The sequence below is a fragment of the Parasteatoda tepidariorum genome, chromosome 4 (assembly GCF_982258835.1).
Source record: "Parasteatoda tepidariorum strain Cologne lab strain chromosome 4, Ptep-v5.0, whole genome shotgun sequence".
Lineage (NCBI taxonomy): Eukaryota > Metazoa > Arthropoda > Arachnida > Araneae > Theridiidae > Parasteatoda > Parasteatoda tepidariorum.
Window position 1 is genome coordinate 121,963,142 of NC_141758.1, and position 17,643 is coordinate 121,980,784.

The following is a 17,643-nucleotide window of genomic DNA, read 5'->3' on the forward strand; positions in this document are numbered from 1 at the left end:
TTTTCAAATTTAGTGGATAACAATTGTAAAAAATGAGTGAAAACAATCCCACGGACAATGCGACGGTGAATATCAATTGATTGTTTCTCTTTTGAAATTACATCATGACGCATTCACATACATTATTAATACAAATACATTTTCCAGGGTGAGACGATGAGGCAACCACAAGCACTTCCACTGGTTCGTGAGGGAAAAATGCACAATATTATCGTGATTACAGAGCACGGAAGCGAGCGGAGCAGGAAAAAGAGTCGTTCAATAGAACTAGTGATTCTTCTACGACTGCTGATTCTTCTACAATTAACGTCGCAGTTTGCGAAGTTTAACTTCTTCCGCGCGGACTCCATGCACTATTTTTTTTTCTTGACCAGATGTAATGGACTTGACCAAGGACTGCTTGATGGTCGGCATATGCCACGCTCAAGCATGTAGTCAAATTCTGATTTGGTGATTTTTAATTTCTCTGGAGCCAATCTATGCACTTTAGATGTTATGGGTGGACCTTTTGTAACAATAGAATGAGTGACATTATGGTTGAAGTTAACTTTATTCAGTTCCATTTTTTCTGAAAATAAGTTTTTGAATTCTTGCAGTAGAGAATGAATATCTGGATCTAGATGATTACTATCGAGGGTGTTGAAAATGAAGATGGTCCTTTAATTATTCTAGTTGAAACTGTTAGTGATGTTAAAGGATCAAGCAAACGTTTTTGTTTAATGTCTACCAAAAGTCCATGTGCCTTAAGAAAATCTGCGCCAATTATTGGCTTTGAGACGTCTGCTATGATGAAATTCCATTTGAAACGTTTTCTCAATCCTAAATCTAAATAGATAAGTTGCTTGCCGTAAGTTTTGATTGAACTTGAATTTGCAACATAAAGTTTAAAATCAGATGGGAACAGTTTATTTGGTTTTGGCGGTGGAATTAGAGACACGTCAGCACCGGTGTCAATAAAATAGTGCCTTTTGCTTGACTTGTCAAAAAGGAAGAGGCGGCAGTTTGGTTGCCCGTAGTCGTTGGCCTCTTCAATTGACTAGTTTTCCGAAGCATTTGTAGGTTTTTTAAATTCGCAAGGCTTAACACAGTGATGTGCCGATTTTATAATGGTACCAACATAGCTTATAACGAGAATATTGGGATCTCGAACTGCTACGGTCTCGAGCTCTTACAGATTTATCTTGAGATCTACTCCTTGTGATGAATGTATCAAATTTCTTAGTTAATTCTGCAATACTAATCTCCAATGAAATAATTTTTTCGTTACTAATGCTCAAAAGTTTTGCTGGATACTTTATCAACTGTATATAACTCTGCTGAGCTAAATATACCAATAATTTTGTCTGTCATCTCTGCAATTTTATCCAAAGAATCAGAGCTAATAGATAATATAGCTTGAATCTGTTGTGGTAATCTCTGTAGCCAAAGTGATTTTAATAATTCCTCAGAAATGGAATTTTCAGCCAAACCTTTTATTTGTCGCCGCAACAAGTCAGATGGACGCTTATCGCCAAGATTAAGTTCAGTTAACACCTTTTTTAACCTGACTTCTTCAGTATCTGTTAATCTATTTAATAATGCATTTTTTAAAGCGTCGTATTTTCCATCAATTGGCTGGTTTGACAAGATATCCACTACAAAATCTAAGACATTTTCGTCCAATGAGGCAACGACAATGTTATACTTAGTTAAATCACGAGTAATATTGCCGTTAGCAAACTGTGCTTCAAGTTGTAAGAACCATAACTTAGGTTTATGTCGCCAAAAAATTGATGGTTTAACTGCTACTTTGTTTATTTCTAAGTTCACATCCTGAGTTGATGAATTTAAATTATCGTTTGTTCTTTCCTCCATGTTTAATATAAAGATAATCAGAAAATAATGGTGATGCACAAACCTTTTTTAATCCAAATAAAATCTTCGCACTGTTAAAGTAATCACGTCCTGAGGTCACCAGTTGTAAGGGAAGGTTTCTATTAGTAACCTAGTATTTCTTTTATTACTGTATAATGTAATTCTAGTAACTACTAATTCATTGTACAATTTATATAAATGTTTGTAATAAATAAGAGAAAATTGTATTTTTATTTAATTAGAAGCTACGGGTTATTTTCAAGGGAGGACGGGTACATTGTTAGACAAGTAAAACGGGTAAAATTTCTGAGTTTTCTCGAGCCCTGGTTAATATACAACACTAAGTCTTGAAACGTGCATTGTGAAATTAAGAAAGAAGCCAATATTTACCATTCCAACCTTTCAAAATTAAATCAGCATCTCTACTGTTTCTTTTTATAAACACCCATCCACTCTTTGACATCTTTTACCTCCTTTTTATCCACTTTAACACCCCAGGAAATACTTTTTAAATGTCCTTAAGAGTTAAATACCAATCTTCTTTGGTTAGAAGTATGAACCAATCGATGACCCACCTAAATATCTATCTAAAGGTTATCTGAAGCCTCTTCATTAGGACTTTGCTTCATTGTCAAGAACAACGAATAGGGGGTCAGTCTTTTCTCCCCCCCCCCTATCAACTACTCACCCAAAACAGGGTAAGATCTAGAAACTATTGAATCAAAAAACTCTATCTTAAGCAGTTAAATTAAAATAATAATCAAATTAATTTAGTTAAACTTACACGATCCTATTTTTAACTATCCTAGGTCGTGCACATTTTTCCTACTCCTGCAAAATTTTCTCCAACTCCAGAGCCCTCCTTATGTTAAAAAGAAAAGTATTTGATTAGTCATTAATTAACTTATTTAAATAGATTTCCTTTCTTGTTTAGATTAAATGTTAACCTCCATAAACAATTCATAATCAATATTAAACGTTATAAGCAATGGACTCACTACGAAATTCACTCTAAATTCGAGAAACCTCTTTTCTTTTTTCTTTTTTTTTCGAGACTCGATTATTTTATTGACTTACATGAATCGTTCCTTTCGATAAAATACTGATTAAAAAATAATAAAAACAAATATACATTCTGTATATATTTCTTAAATAACTAAACAAATAATATTAAATTTAATAAATATTGTTTTTTTTCCTTCTCCCATTAAGAAATAACCCCAGTTTTTTTTTTTTTTTAAAAAGACAAAAATATATTTACTATCGCAGATGCTTTGATTTGCCCATAATGACGAAATATCAAATAACGCCAATGTAAGTAGCGCCAAGAGAACATTTCCTCACTTCCTGAAATCTCGGGAGGGCTACGCTACGAAATACTGTACTATATTATTTCTTTTACAAAAAGAAGAAAAAAAAAGTAATCCCAGAATTGAAATTGGATGATTTTTTTTCCTCCTGTGTTCTTTACTTTCTCCATTACGATTTCTTTATGTTGTATTTGATTTGATGTTGCCATGAATTAATCTGAATCGAGAAATTCGTGTATTTCTCTTTATTTCGATCGGCTTATAGTCTGGAATATATCTGAAATATATCACCGAGGCAATAAAAATGTGAAATCTGATAGTTATGCATACACATTACTTTTTTTGTGTGATTTAAATGTCTTTATTGTCAGTCAATCCTTTTCTTCTCGATTTGCTGTATTGAAGTATAACTCGATTTCATTGGGAATATTTAATCTAGAATAAAAAATTTTAATGGTTATAGAATATATATTTTTTTTCATTGTTTGACATTCGTTTCAAAACTAAAATTTATTTTATTATTGCTGCTACAGCAGTTGAAGAGTAAGAAAGATCTGAAATGGATGTCACCAAGCTCAAAAAGTCATTGATAATGATTGTTAAACTGAGAATGGGTGTTCAATTCCGGTTTCAAAAGACTGTTGACGAACCATATCATGATATATGGAGTTGGAACAGTTTTTTTTTTTACTGTTTTATTTTATTTTAAAACCGTTATGGAACAGCCGACCCAATTCCGAGATGACGACTGTCAATATTCAACTCTTGTCAACTTTGAACCCTAAGCGGCAAAAGGGGTTTCTAACTCGCCTGTCATTGAGGTCAGTACTGTGGTCGGTTCGAGCCGGTATCGAAATTCGTATCCACCAGTTACATCTGGGTCACTTCTTAGGGTTTTACTATGCAGTTTCCAAACGTTGAAGATCCTAACATGAATTCTACCTCGATTTTACTCGCTTTATGTATATGAACCATGCCTTCCACGTGAACTGCACATTGCAAGATTCATAGATGAGCCGCCGCGTGAAGATCAACTTGACGAAGCCATGAGCAATAAGGGCAGATTTGATGTTCATCGTCATTTAAGACTGGTCTTCTACTACTGGCAACATAGAGTCCAGTCGGGGCCGCGTGCTATGGATCCACGCAATAAAGTATTTTATTTTATTTTATAACCGTCGTTGAACAGCCGACCCAATTTCATGGGTTTACGACTACTTACGTTCAACTCCGTAGCCTAGTAATTTTGAACCAATCCAGAAGACAAGGAAACTCCTGGATCAGTACCCCCAAAGGTATTGATTTGTTGTGGGAACATGGAGGACTTTGAGACTCGACAGATTTAACGTGCATCAGTCACCATTTACGACACGGGGAGTCTTCGGCCGGTGAGGATCGAACCCACGACCTCTTGGATATGGGCCCAGCGCCCTACCGACCAGGCTATCCCGGCCCTTGCAATAAAGTATTGAAAGTTGTTCATTGGGCAAGGTCCATATGACACGCCCTTGTCATCTAGGAAGAGGAGATCTCGGAAGACGCCCGCCTGAAAGACAAAATCTGTCGTAGAACCTTTAATGTGTACAGTCCCTGGCCAGATTATGAGACGCACTCTATACTGTACAGCTTCATTGTTTTTATGAGACTGTTCGCACGTCCGTCTATCCATGGGTTAACATTGCACGTTAAACACAAAGTGTTCCTCCATATTACACGTGTGTTTAAATTAAAAAAATATTGGCTATAAATTCGTGCAAAGCAGGTCATTATCAAAACACAACAGTGAGTTTAATATATTTGGCCTAATTATTATCATATACTAATAAGATACCTGATATAATAATTATTCTATATTTATATAATATATCGTCTCATTTAACCCATTGATACAGGAACGTAAGCAAGTGAAAACCGGTTTCGTAAGAACAATAATGCTGTATAGTATCACCTGATCATTAAGATTTAACATAGACTCTTATAGTGAGTCTAATATTTTTGGCCAGGAACTGTAAATATCTTCATTTAACATTGAGTTCGCATAATTTTATTTCATCTTGTTTTTCAATCTCACCTTATATGTATGAACCCTATGAGCCGTTGAAAAATAGTGTTAAACCTTAAAAAATCATGTGAATTTGCAGGAATGCTTGAATCCATTATCGATCTACATTAGTATTTAAGGTGACATCCCCTTTAGTAAATGACATGTCCGGGTATACCTTTGACGAAAGACAGGACGCAGGATTGTCTTTCAAATATTTCGTAATTCGTAATTTTTTTTTTTTTTTCTGTAAGTTCATTGCTGAAAAGCCCCTTTCAACCGCTGCAATACTCCCAGACAGAGAAAACATCCATTCCACCATGCGCAGTATGTTGCTGTATTGTGGGTCATTTTGCTGCATTTGGTCTTTATAAATAGCTTGGGTCATTTTAGAAGTAAGGCGCTAGACTCTTGTAAAATAACAAAAATTGAAAATGTATCACGAACATTAGCGGGAACATGGCCGTCCGCGGGGAATTTGCTGAGGACGGGTGGTTTTTCGAGTCCCCTTGCCCGTGTTCCCCGAATCCAGTTCGGGCAAATTACTGTGCGCAGTATTTGTGATGCCCGAACTGAAAAATGAATGTTTCTATTTTGTGGGAAGCTGGGGTTCGTTTCTACTCTAGCATACTTAATTCACTATTTTCCTAATAGATGGCATGAGTATTCCTAGTTTATCACCGATGACGACTTCAGTCGAGGGAGGGAAAATGTGGGATATACCACGCTGTAAAAGATTTGTAAAATTTATGTATTAAAAATCATAGTGTTGTTTTTTTATAGCATATTATACTAGTTATATTACATTTAACTTCAACATTTTATTTCATTTGCTCGTGTGTCATCCATTACTTTTTACGTGTATGTAAAAATTATAAATACAGTAGTTATTGCATTTAAATTTCATTTTGTGTCATAAAAAAAAACATTTTCTAACTTTTATAATAAGATAGAGAACAAAATTGAACTGTCACAAAAATGTTCCATTTTTCTGAAATATATGTCACTGTTAAGAGATTAAAGTGAGAAGCATTAAATAAATCTGATTGAAAATCTTCTTAACAAAAAAAAACTTAATAATTTAATAATCCAAATAAATTGACCAGCAAGAAGGAATAATTTCTGATCAAAGAGATAGAACGTCTGCATTCAAACGATCAATTCTTTCTCTAGATTGCGTCACCTTCATGGATGGTTCATGAGAGAGATCGCAAATTTTTGTTGTATGAAAATTGTATAAATACTATTCTTTCTTCATTGATCTTTCAAAATTTAATAAAATAGTATTTAAGAACATTTTGGAAGTTGAATCGCAGTCTTTAATTCTAACCCTTTATGTATACAATCGAAAATAAAAATATATACAGTCCCTGACGAAATGATTAGACGCACTAAACATTAATTATCAGATGATACTATATTGTTTTTACGAAACCGGTTTGCACTTGTTTACGTTCTTGTATCGATGGGTTAAATGAGACGATGTATAATATGAATTCGATGATAGGATAAATGCAGCGATATATTATATAAATATAGAATATTTATTACATCGGGTATTATATTAGTACAGTAAAACTTGTGTAAGTTGACCACTTGTGGTGCATTGTTTTAGTGGTCAACTTATAGAGGGGGTGGGTCATTGTTTACTTTTTCTTTTCCTATATCATGTTGCTATATATTGAATTTTTTTTTTACTTGACTTAAAAATTTTATTCAGAAAATATGCAAATGAATATGTTAAGAAATGTGTTTAAACCTAAATGAACTTCAATTTGATACATATAATTCTAATATTTAACTAATTTTTTTTAAAAAAATTATTTGGTTAGTTATGCATGTGTAGTATTTAATAAATATAATTTCTTAAAATATCAGAGCACGAAAACATGTAATTTGAAATCTTTCACAAAATAAAATTATTTGGACACTTTAAAATTTATTTACTACACTTAAAGATCAAAGATTCAGAGTGTTCATTTATTCAAATGCTCACTATTGCAACAGGAAGAGCAACTTTTCAACTAACACAGCTGTTTTCAATGAACGGATGAAAGAAATGGTAAAAAGCTGACTCCTTACAGTTTCCCCTGATGGTCAACTCACAATTTTAACATACATTGCCAAAATGACAGAAAATTTTCTGAATTTTTTTTCTGGTCAACTTATGAGGTTTTTAGAATAGAATTTCATAATTCTCCTAGACAAAATTGACTTATTTCAGTGGTCAACATACAAGATAGACAAGTGGTCAAGCTACAAAGGTTTTGCTTCTTTATATTATATAGAAAAAATTCCGTTCTTGATAATTGAGGTCAACTTATGCAGGTGCCCAACTTACAAGGGTGGTCAACTTGGCAGGTTTCACTGTATATTATAATCATGAGATCAAATGATGAGACGCACTGTAGTGTTTTAATAATGACATGTTTTGCACGCGTTAATACTTTTATATTTAAACATACATCTAATGGGTTTATATATTCGGGAGATTCACTTCCTATTTGTTTTTATTTTTAACGTATAGCATTACAATGTTAACCAATCGATATAGGAGCGTAAGGAAAACCGGTTTCATCCGAGTAAAAACAATAGAGCTGTACAGAGTATCACCTGATAGTGCATTTAATAATATAGCCAGGAACGGTATAAGCGAATTTATAAAGGTATTGGTGTACAGGCATACAGCATATAGGTAGAGGTGAAAGCAAAAAATGAATAGTAAATTTGATGTGTAAATAGTAATTAATTATAACATTATTTAAAATTCGAAAAACTCATTTTTTAAAATAAAGTTTTCAAATTGAAATTAATTTCTTCATAGTTCTATCAAAAATAAATGAAGAGTATTATTGATAAAATGTGTTCATAATATTGATTGGGTATTCATGAGCTGAATGTGAATAAAATAAGCAAAATAATGGTTTTTGAACAACAAAAAAGAACTGTTATTGAAAAAAGTTAGGACGTAAAAACATTTATTTGGTGTTGAATATGGTTTATTATTAAAAAGTGTGAAATATTAGCGAGATCATTTTTTTAGACTGTACCCTTTCATTGAAATACTATGTAAATAATGATAGAATGTAAATACAGTTTTCTAGAGAAAAGAAATTTTGAAAAACCATTGAACACTATTTTTTATAAGACTATGATAAAAAAATATAGATTAAGTATCTTTATAAAATTAAGCTTAAAAAGAAAATTAAATTTTTTTTCTCGCTAATAATGATAAAAATTATCCATTCTTTATTTTTTTCCATATTTCTTTGAAAGGTAATTTTGGAGAGAAAAAAGAAATCGTTCGAGTATTCGTAAAAAAAAAAAAAAATAGAATGAAAGAACGAAAAAAAAGTTTAAAAAGTTGAGAAGGAATTTAAGCAGAGGACATAATTGAATAAAAACTATTTCCGACGAAGAAAAACATAAATGGAGCTATTATTTCACTTTTTTTATTTTATTTCTGCTTAATTTATTTTAAATTTATCTTGATAGAGGCTATGTTGAGGTTAGTTTTTATAGCGGTTAATCCTCTTTATGAATGATTTTTCTATTTCATAAGAAAGTAATAAGGCTCCATCTGGAGTCATTACTTTTGAATGAAAGAAAGAAACTATATTTTGTTATAATATCCGTAACGTTGCATTCGAAAATACTAAAACTACTTTCAAACTATATTTTGTTTCATGCTTAGGTGATAAGAATGATAAGTATGAATGGTATGTGTTCGAAAACTCTTTTTTTTTAATACGTGAAAAATCGTAGTGTTTATTTTAGGTGAGATAAAAAGGCAGTGAGAAATTTAGGAACTTTGTGCAAAAATTAGGCAAATCGAATTTTTTTTGTAAGTTAAATATGCAGTAAAGAATTGCGAAACTTCGAGCAAGTATAGGTTAATTTGTGGGAATTAATTATCGACTATGTCAACCTTCATCTATCAAAAGGTACCTCGTGATGGATTCAAGTTAACACGTCTTATATACTATTGATTTGGTATTTAATATTTATAGTGGTAGTTACGCCACATAACTCCCCTTCCAGAATTTTATCTGTGATAGAATTCGATGAACAGATACCACTAGTTGATTAATTTTTTTTTCTTCCAAGCATTTCGCTCGTTATTTTTTTTTATAGCTTTTCGCTATTATTATTTTTTTTCTAGCATTTCGCTCATTATTATTTATTAACCGGAAGACTTTATTTACTTCACCGGATCTTTTTTTTTTTTTTTTTTTTAAGCAAATCAACTGTTTAATGTGGATTCATCCATCAATATTAACAATTTCTTATCACGTCCGCAGGTCACCAATGTGGGGGATTTTTAATTATAGACTATGTCAACCTTCATCTATCAAAAGGTACCTCCAGATAGATAAAGGTTGACATAGTCTAAGATTAAATCCCCTCATTGGTGACCCGGACGTGATTCTGGACGCCACAAATTCAAATTTTTTTTATTTTTAATGCAACTTTAACAGTGGGCAATATAGCCATCTCCTGCAAGATTAGTGCAAAAACGTAACATAAGACATTTTTCTATGTGATAAATAGTGCAGGTAAAAACTACACAAACCGATTGTCTTTCATTTCATTTGCTTTTCAGTTAAACTCTGTAAACTTAGATTCACCGTATTCTTGCTACCAACTTGTATTTGGCAGCTTGTACAGGATATCACAACACTGGATATTAATACATTTTTTAAAAAAATATTAATTCACTCATTAAATTTATTTCTTTCATTTTAGTTTTATAGGGGAGAATAAACTTGTAATTATTTAATTAAAAGTAACTAAAATAAAATTGTCTTTGAGTAGGAATTTTATATGAGTACTTGTTTTAATGCGTCTGTAAAGATGACATTTCAAAGTTGTGTTGAATCATAATAGGTAATTAGAATGTGAATGCAGAACTGCGGTAAAATATAAGAGGATTCGATAAGAAGTTTGTGACATTTTGTTATGAAAACAAAATGAGCATATTCTATGAATGCTCTTTCGTCAATTAAAATGTTCTTTCAATATTTATTTTTGCAAATTCTTCTTCTTTGTCAGCGCCTCCTGCTGTCCTTTGGCTGCCTCAACAGCTGACAAACGCCAGCGCCTCCTATCCAAGCAACTGCTCCCTTCCATTTTCTAATCTTTAGGGTTTTCAAATCATTTTCGATTGTTGTTGAGCCATCTTGTAGGGGATCTGCCTCAGGGACGTGACCCCTCGGGGTTTTTAAAGGTGACGATTTGCATGGCGTTTTTTTTTCCAGAGATTCTCCATAGATGGCCCAGCCTATGACTGAGGATTATTTGTGTCATTTGGGTTCTGCTTCGAAGTTATATCTGGTTCGTCAGCATCCATTGCGCCAAAAATGGCTCTTTCTTTCGAATGTGTCCTTTGTATATCTGAGTTTAGGGTCCAAGTTCCATGAAGCAGTGCAGGAAATATGGGCGTCTGATAGAGTTTTTTGATTGAGAAGATTCAATTTTTGCAAATTAAGAAATTTTTTCGTTATGTGATAATAAGCATTTTGATATCTAAATTGAATACTTTATGGTACCATTTAGTACCGTGAAAAAAAGGTTTCACCCTAAATAACTTTTGACTTCGCTGATATTTTTGAATCTAAATGAGTGACCAGTTTAAATAACTTGATCAGTGATCGTGTAGTGTTAGCGCATCTGACAGACTGATTATATGACACGACAACTTAAATTATTATTAGGACTAAGTTTTAAATTTCAAACACCAAATTCTTTATAAAAGTGGATATAGGCAGGATGGACGTCCAACCTAATCTTATTATATTAAAATTTTTTTGAAAAATGCATTGAAACTTGCTTAAGGTGACCGTTTGTGTTGCAAAAGTTAGACGATTCAATTAGGCCTAACTAATTTAAAAAATAGGTCTTTAGTATGACCATAAACAATGGTTTCGAAACTTGATTTAAACCGGATTTAAATTGATTCTGGCATTAAAGCCAGTATAAATTGCCCACTTCTGATGCAACATGTCAGTGATTCAATCAGGCCTAGGGTCAACTTTAATGTGGATAAAACACTTTTACTAATTGGGTGTTTAATAATAAGAGGTTAATTGAGTTGTTTAGATGTATCTAATTCTTTTCTTCCTCATTGTTTCAATAACACTGCATAAAAACCGCCAACCTATTATTATTTATTTGAACGAAAAAGACTAAAAGTGATAGAAAAACTTATTTCAACAAAAGGTATGAAACTGCGTAAGTAAAAGCCAAAAAGTAACGTGATTTTCTCTTCAGAAATTTTATTCCCCAGTTCAAACAAATTAGAGGGTTGACTTGACTGGACAAACATTTTATTCTAATACTGTCTTTGAAACCATCCAAAGAATGAGGAGTAGAAACTCTTGTTAAAATAGCTGTATATTGGTGGGCTAAAGATTTCGAAATCTTTATACCGCAGATTTTTCAAAGAAAAAACAAAATGTGTTCTCTTATGTGCATTCCTGGCGAATGATTCATCTTCTCCTCTGTCTGTAACGTGTGTTCTTCACAAGTATTGATTCGAATGTTCCTATGAAAGATTCCACAGTACCCTCTCCCTCCTTCTACCCTTGTTTCGAACGTTTTTCTTTTCCATTTCCCAAGAAGTAACAGTCTTCGACATTCCACCTGGAGGCGATGCGAGAAGAAGAAATAGGGTGGATATGGAGTTTCGGGGGGAATTCATTCCTCCTTCAGACCCGCATGCTTGCTGTTTTTTCTTCTTCCTACCTTTACAGTAGGCAGGAAGAAGAAAAAAAAAAGAGAACTAGGGTAATCGAATTTAGAATGCCATATCGATTAAGATCAGCATCCGAATTGTCATGTTTATTTACTTTGCATTCTGATAAAAAATTTATACAGTATCAGCGATTAAGAATGTTTACTTTTTTAAGGATTTTCAATAAAATTTGCACAACGATTCTCGATTGACTTTTCAGATTTAATCAAAGAATGGTTAAAGAGTGTTCTGATATGAATGTTTAAACCTTGGTTACGAAAAGTGCATCATTTTACGAAAAGTCAGCATTTTGTGTATATCAGAGCACGATTTGTCAAAAGTATAATTGATATAAAATGTGTAAAATATTAATCCCCCCCAAAGAAGATTTTCATAGCACTCATCCATTTTTGTTCACATGATTTCACCACTAAGCACGATCTACTAAAGTTCACACACTGAATACAGCTCGCTTTGGCCAACATTAAGTGCCACCAAGATGAACTTCTGGAAATGTAGAATCGCTGTCACTTTGAAATAGGCATGAAATCAAAAATATGGAACAGGTCTTTAGAGGCATGGAATTCTCGAAAAGGTGAAGCAAACGAAACATCTTTTTTTTTTCTTTCTTAATGTTTTCTCCATAGTCGCTCCATTCCAAGAGTAAACACGACAGTTAGTTAAAAGGGGAATAAACCAATTTTCTTCGTTAAGATGAGTCACAGACTAACGCCGAAAGTGATAGAGAATTTGTAGCAGACTATGCTTTCGATTTCAGGGTAGAAGGGGAAAGTGTCGCCAGCCAGGGTCAAGGTTCATCCAAATCCAATTAATTTCGCAGCATTGGCAATAAACTGCTAAGCATTCTCTTCTAGTTTGAACTTATGACATTTCGTTGTGAAGTCTTCGATCCGTTCGTTAATAGGCTCAAATCTTCCAACATAGTAGAAGTGTGTTCTTTCAGTAAATTTGTTTTTTCTGTTTTGAAGAAGCATTTTAGCATTTAATATTATCCTGCGCCCGTTTCATCAGTTCTTATAATCCTGTCGGCTTGTAAAATGATGCAGTCGGACCGAGCAGGGAAACAGACACAGGATTTTAATGAAATCAGATGTATTTTATTTAGATCATGTTCTTATGGAAGACAAGCGAAAAGTGATGTTAACTCCATTCAGGATCAGTCTTTCTGGTAGGGAAAATCTTGCAAATAATCCGAAAATGTCTCTATTTAGAGAAGAAAGGGAAATCTTAGAAATTACTATTGGTTAATGAACTTGCTCGAGTGATTCCCACGGCTTAAAAGGGAAAAAAGATCTTTATTTAAATTTATGTATAGTTGGGGCAAAAATAGATTTAGAAACAGGATGTAGCTTTTAAAAGTGTGAGAAAGTATTTCGATTAGAATAATTAATTAGGATAACATAAAAATATTAAATGAAGCTTTTTATGTTACATATATATATATATATATATATATATATATATATATATATATATATATATATATATATATATATATATATATATATATATATCTTTATATATAAATTTCTTCTGTGTGTGTGTTTGTCACTGAACTCCTCCTAAACGGCTGGACCGATTTAAATGAAATTTTCTGTGTACCTTCAGAAGGATTCGAGAATGGTTTAGATTCACAATTCGGTCCAATTTCAATTGTTTTTTTAATAAATTTTTTATTGAGTGGGAAAAATTCTACTTCTTAAAAGTCATACTTCTTATGCGACTTCCAACAAGAAAGCGTTAAACATTTAACGCTGCATTTTTATTGGCCGGGAAATCACGTGGTAGGATCCAGTTTTCCCTCATTCATTTCCATATTGTTTTGGTTCTCACTAGCATAAAAATAATAAAAGTCATAAAACTTTTGTTTTTCTGTAAATATTTTTTTAGTTTGTTTTGATACACATATAATTTAATAGGGAGCAGGAAAAAGAGTCGTTGAATAGAATTTGTAATTTCGTGTTATTATTGTGTTAGAAGAGTTTTGAAGTGTGCATTTTAAAAATGTAAAAAACTACACATTTTGTAGATTCAGTGCGGAATTGAAGTGAGTATTTTGTATAATTTTAGATCAAATTTATACGTGCGTTGGTTAACAACCACTCTAACCTATAAATTTATTTGTGAAGCTAATTGATTTCATATAAAACTTTTCAATTGTTTTTATTTAAAATTTCTTATTTGAAATATTAAATTAAAAAAGCAAAAAAATAAAATTACACATTTTTTATCTAAAATTTGGTACAATAAATCTTTTCAGTCCTGTTACTTAATTAAAATATCATTTTTAATAAATTACTCATATTTTTTTATGTTCTATTTTACAGTATTTTGTTTTACAAAGAAATGCCACGTCTTCGTGCAAGAGCAAGAAATATTGGTCGACGTACTCGAAACGCACAATTGGTCCATGATCGTCGATTGAATAGAACAGTTGAAGAACACTTGACGGATAATGTGAATTCAAGAAATCAAGTTGCATCTTCACGTGAAAATGAAAATTCAGAGCAACGCAATCAACGTCTTCGTGCAAATGCATTAAGACAACGAGAGACACGCCAATGAGCGACCAACGAAAACAGAGAACGTAACCCAACGGCGAATGCAAGATAATCGAGCATTGATACGAGCATCCCTTAATCGCCTTGCGTTTGAATATAACCCTGAAATAGACTATTCGTCACATGCATTAATCTTAATCGGTAGTATGGACAACGAGTGTCAATATTGTCATGCTTTAAAGTACAAAGGTGAATCAGCTGGTTCATGTTGCGCATCTGGAAAAATTTCACTTCCACCGTTAAATCCACCACCGGAACCTTTGAAAACATTATTAGCTGGAACCGCATCTCAATCGAAATTGTTTTTGCGGAAAATTCGTAAATTCAATTCTTGCTTTCAAATGACATCATTTGGAGCAACAAAAATTGTTCATAATGAGGATGGTCGTAAATTTTGAATCCACATTTAAGATTCAAGGTCAAGTGTACCACCAAATTGGTTCATTGCTTCCAATGCCTAATGTCGATCTAAAATTCTTACAAATTTACTTTATGGGCGATGAGGAGCAACAAACTCATACATGATGCGTATACAACCATATAGAGCAGATGGAGGAACGAGAAATTGTGGACATTTTGGAAACGTTCTTGCAAAACCATAACCAATTGATACGATTGTTCAAGACTCTTTCCAACAGACTGCAAAACGACAACTACGCCATTGTTATTAAAGCAGACAAAGTGCCCTATGGAGAGCACGCAGGCACATATAATGTTCCAACTGTTAATGAAGTTGCAGTTGTTATGGCTGGTGACTTCATGTGAACGTCGAGATATTCGCATACAACGCAGAGATAATACAATACAAATAATTCAAGACAATCATCGTTCTTACGACGCACTACAATATCCGTTGATATTTTGGGAAGGAGAAGATGGATATCATTTAAATATTAAACAAAGGAATCCAACAACAGGCACAACTTATAAATTATTTTATATTTTTTTGAACCAATTATTTCTGTTTATCTTATAAATAGTTTTATTTACAGGTGAAGAACTAATCAAGAAAGTTAGTGCGATGAACTTCTACGTATACCGGTTGATGATTCGTGAAAATGAAGATAATAACACTCTCCGATGCAGACAGCTATTTCATCAGTACATTGTTGATATGTATGTAAAAATCGAAAGTGAGAGATTGCGTTATATAAAATTTAATCAAGCGAAACTTCGTTCTGAGGAGTACATTCATTTGCGTGACGCCATAATCGGTAACGCAGATGCAACGAATGATATCAACAACATCGGTACCGCATATATTCCTCCATCATCATACATTGGTAGTCCGCGTCATATGCAAGAATCTATTCAAGACGCCATGACTTACGTACGCGCATACGGCCGACCAGATCTTTTTATCACATTTACGTGTAATCCAAACTGGGATGAAATTAAATATTTGCTGTTATCAGGTCAAACATCGTTACATCGCCATGATATCATTGCACGTGTGTTCAAACAAAAATTGACATCTCTGATGAAATTGATTACGCATCACTCGGTATTTAGTGAAACACGATGATGGCTTTATTCTGTTGAATGGCAAAAACGAGGTTTGCCTCATGCACACATTTTGATTTGGTTGGTGGACAAAGTACGCCCAGAAGAAATTGACAAAATTATTTCAGCGGTAATTCCAAATCCGAATGTTGATCAAGAATTGTTTGACATTGTTACTACTAATATGATCCATGGTCCATGTGGTTTTCTCAACATGATGTCACCATGTATGGATAATGGAAAATGTACGAAAAGTTTTCCTAAACCATGTCAAACTGACACTATCACCAATATCGATGGTTATCCATCTTACCGTTGTAGAGATGTAGACAATGGCTGTCAATCATATGAATTGCGTCTATCAAACGGTGTAAGAGTTGACATCGATAATCGCTGGGTGGTTCCATACTCACCATTGCTGTGCAAAACCTATAAAGCACACATAAACGTTGAGATGCAGTTCGGTGAAGTCTATCAAGTACATTAGTAAGTACGTTCATAAGGGCAGTGATAAAGCTATATTTGCTGTTCAAAATGTAAATAAGAATGACGAAATAACACATTATCAAATGGAACGATACATAAGTAGTAATGAAGCTATTTGGCGAATTTTTACATTTCCTATACATGAAAGGGATCCTGCTGTTGTACATTTGGCTGTGCATCTTGAAAATGGACAGCGTGTTTATTTCACAGAACAAAATGCACTACAACAAGCTTTAACAGCTCCAAAAACAACTCTTACTGAATTTTTCAACCTTTGTAATCGACAAGATATTGTTGGTGAATTTGCAAAGACATTAATGTATACTGATGTTCCTAAATTTTTTACATGGAATAAACAATCAAAAAGTTGGGAACCACGGAAACGAGGCACTCCAGTCCCAGGATTTGCCGACATAGTTATGACAAATACTTTAGGACGATTATATACAGTTCATCCTAAGCAACGCGAATGCTTTTTTCTGCGTTTGTCATTGGTTAACGTTCCTGGACCGACATCCTTCCAATACTTGCGAAAAGTCAACGGTACTTTGTACGGCACTTTCTTTGATGCGTGTCGTGAGTTACATTTATTGGAGGATGATAACCATTGGGACCTCACACTTGCAGATGCAGCACTGAGCTCATCTCCACAGCAAATTCGTCTATTATTTTCAATAATATTGACAACGTGTTTTCCGACTGAAGCATCTGCTCTGTGGAATAAATATAAAGGCTCAATGAGTGAGTATATTTTGCATCGGATTAGAATTACTAATCAAAATCTCAGTATTGAATTCTCCGCAGAAATATATAACGAGGCATTAATAATGATTGAGGATATTTCTATTCTTATTTTGAACATGCCGCTCATAAATTTTGGCATGCCAGTGCCAATCCGCCAAGCAGCAGATATCATCAACAGCGACGTTCAACGTGAACACCAGTTCGATATGACTTCTCTGGCTACTTTTGTTGCTAACAATGAACGATTGCTTACTGCTGAGCAACGAAATATATTTGATCAAATTAACGTGTCAATTGCAGCACAACAAGGTGGATTTTTTTTTCTGGACGCACCAGGTGGCACTGGTGAAACATTCCTCATCTCACTAATACTTGCGCGCATTCGATCTC

General features: G+C 33.4%; 2 protein-coding genes across 2 annotated transcripts in view; both read right to left on the reverse strand.

The window, feature by feature from the left end:
- LOC107445183 (uncharacterized) overlaps positions 1-17,643 on the reverse strand; it is a 176,879-nt gene that overhangs the window by 75,906 nt on the left and 83,330 nt on the right. The gene's annotated exons all lie outside the window — the stretch shown is intronic.
- Positions 1,267-1,854, reverse strand: LOC107445186 (uncharacterized). Its single transcript, XM_016059532.2, has one exon. It carries the CDS (start codon positions 1,852-1,854, stop codon positions 1,267-1,269), a length of 588 nt encoding a protein of 195 aa, XP_015915018.2.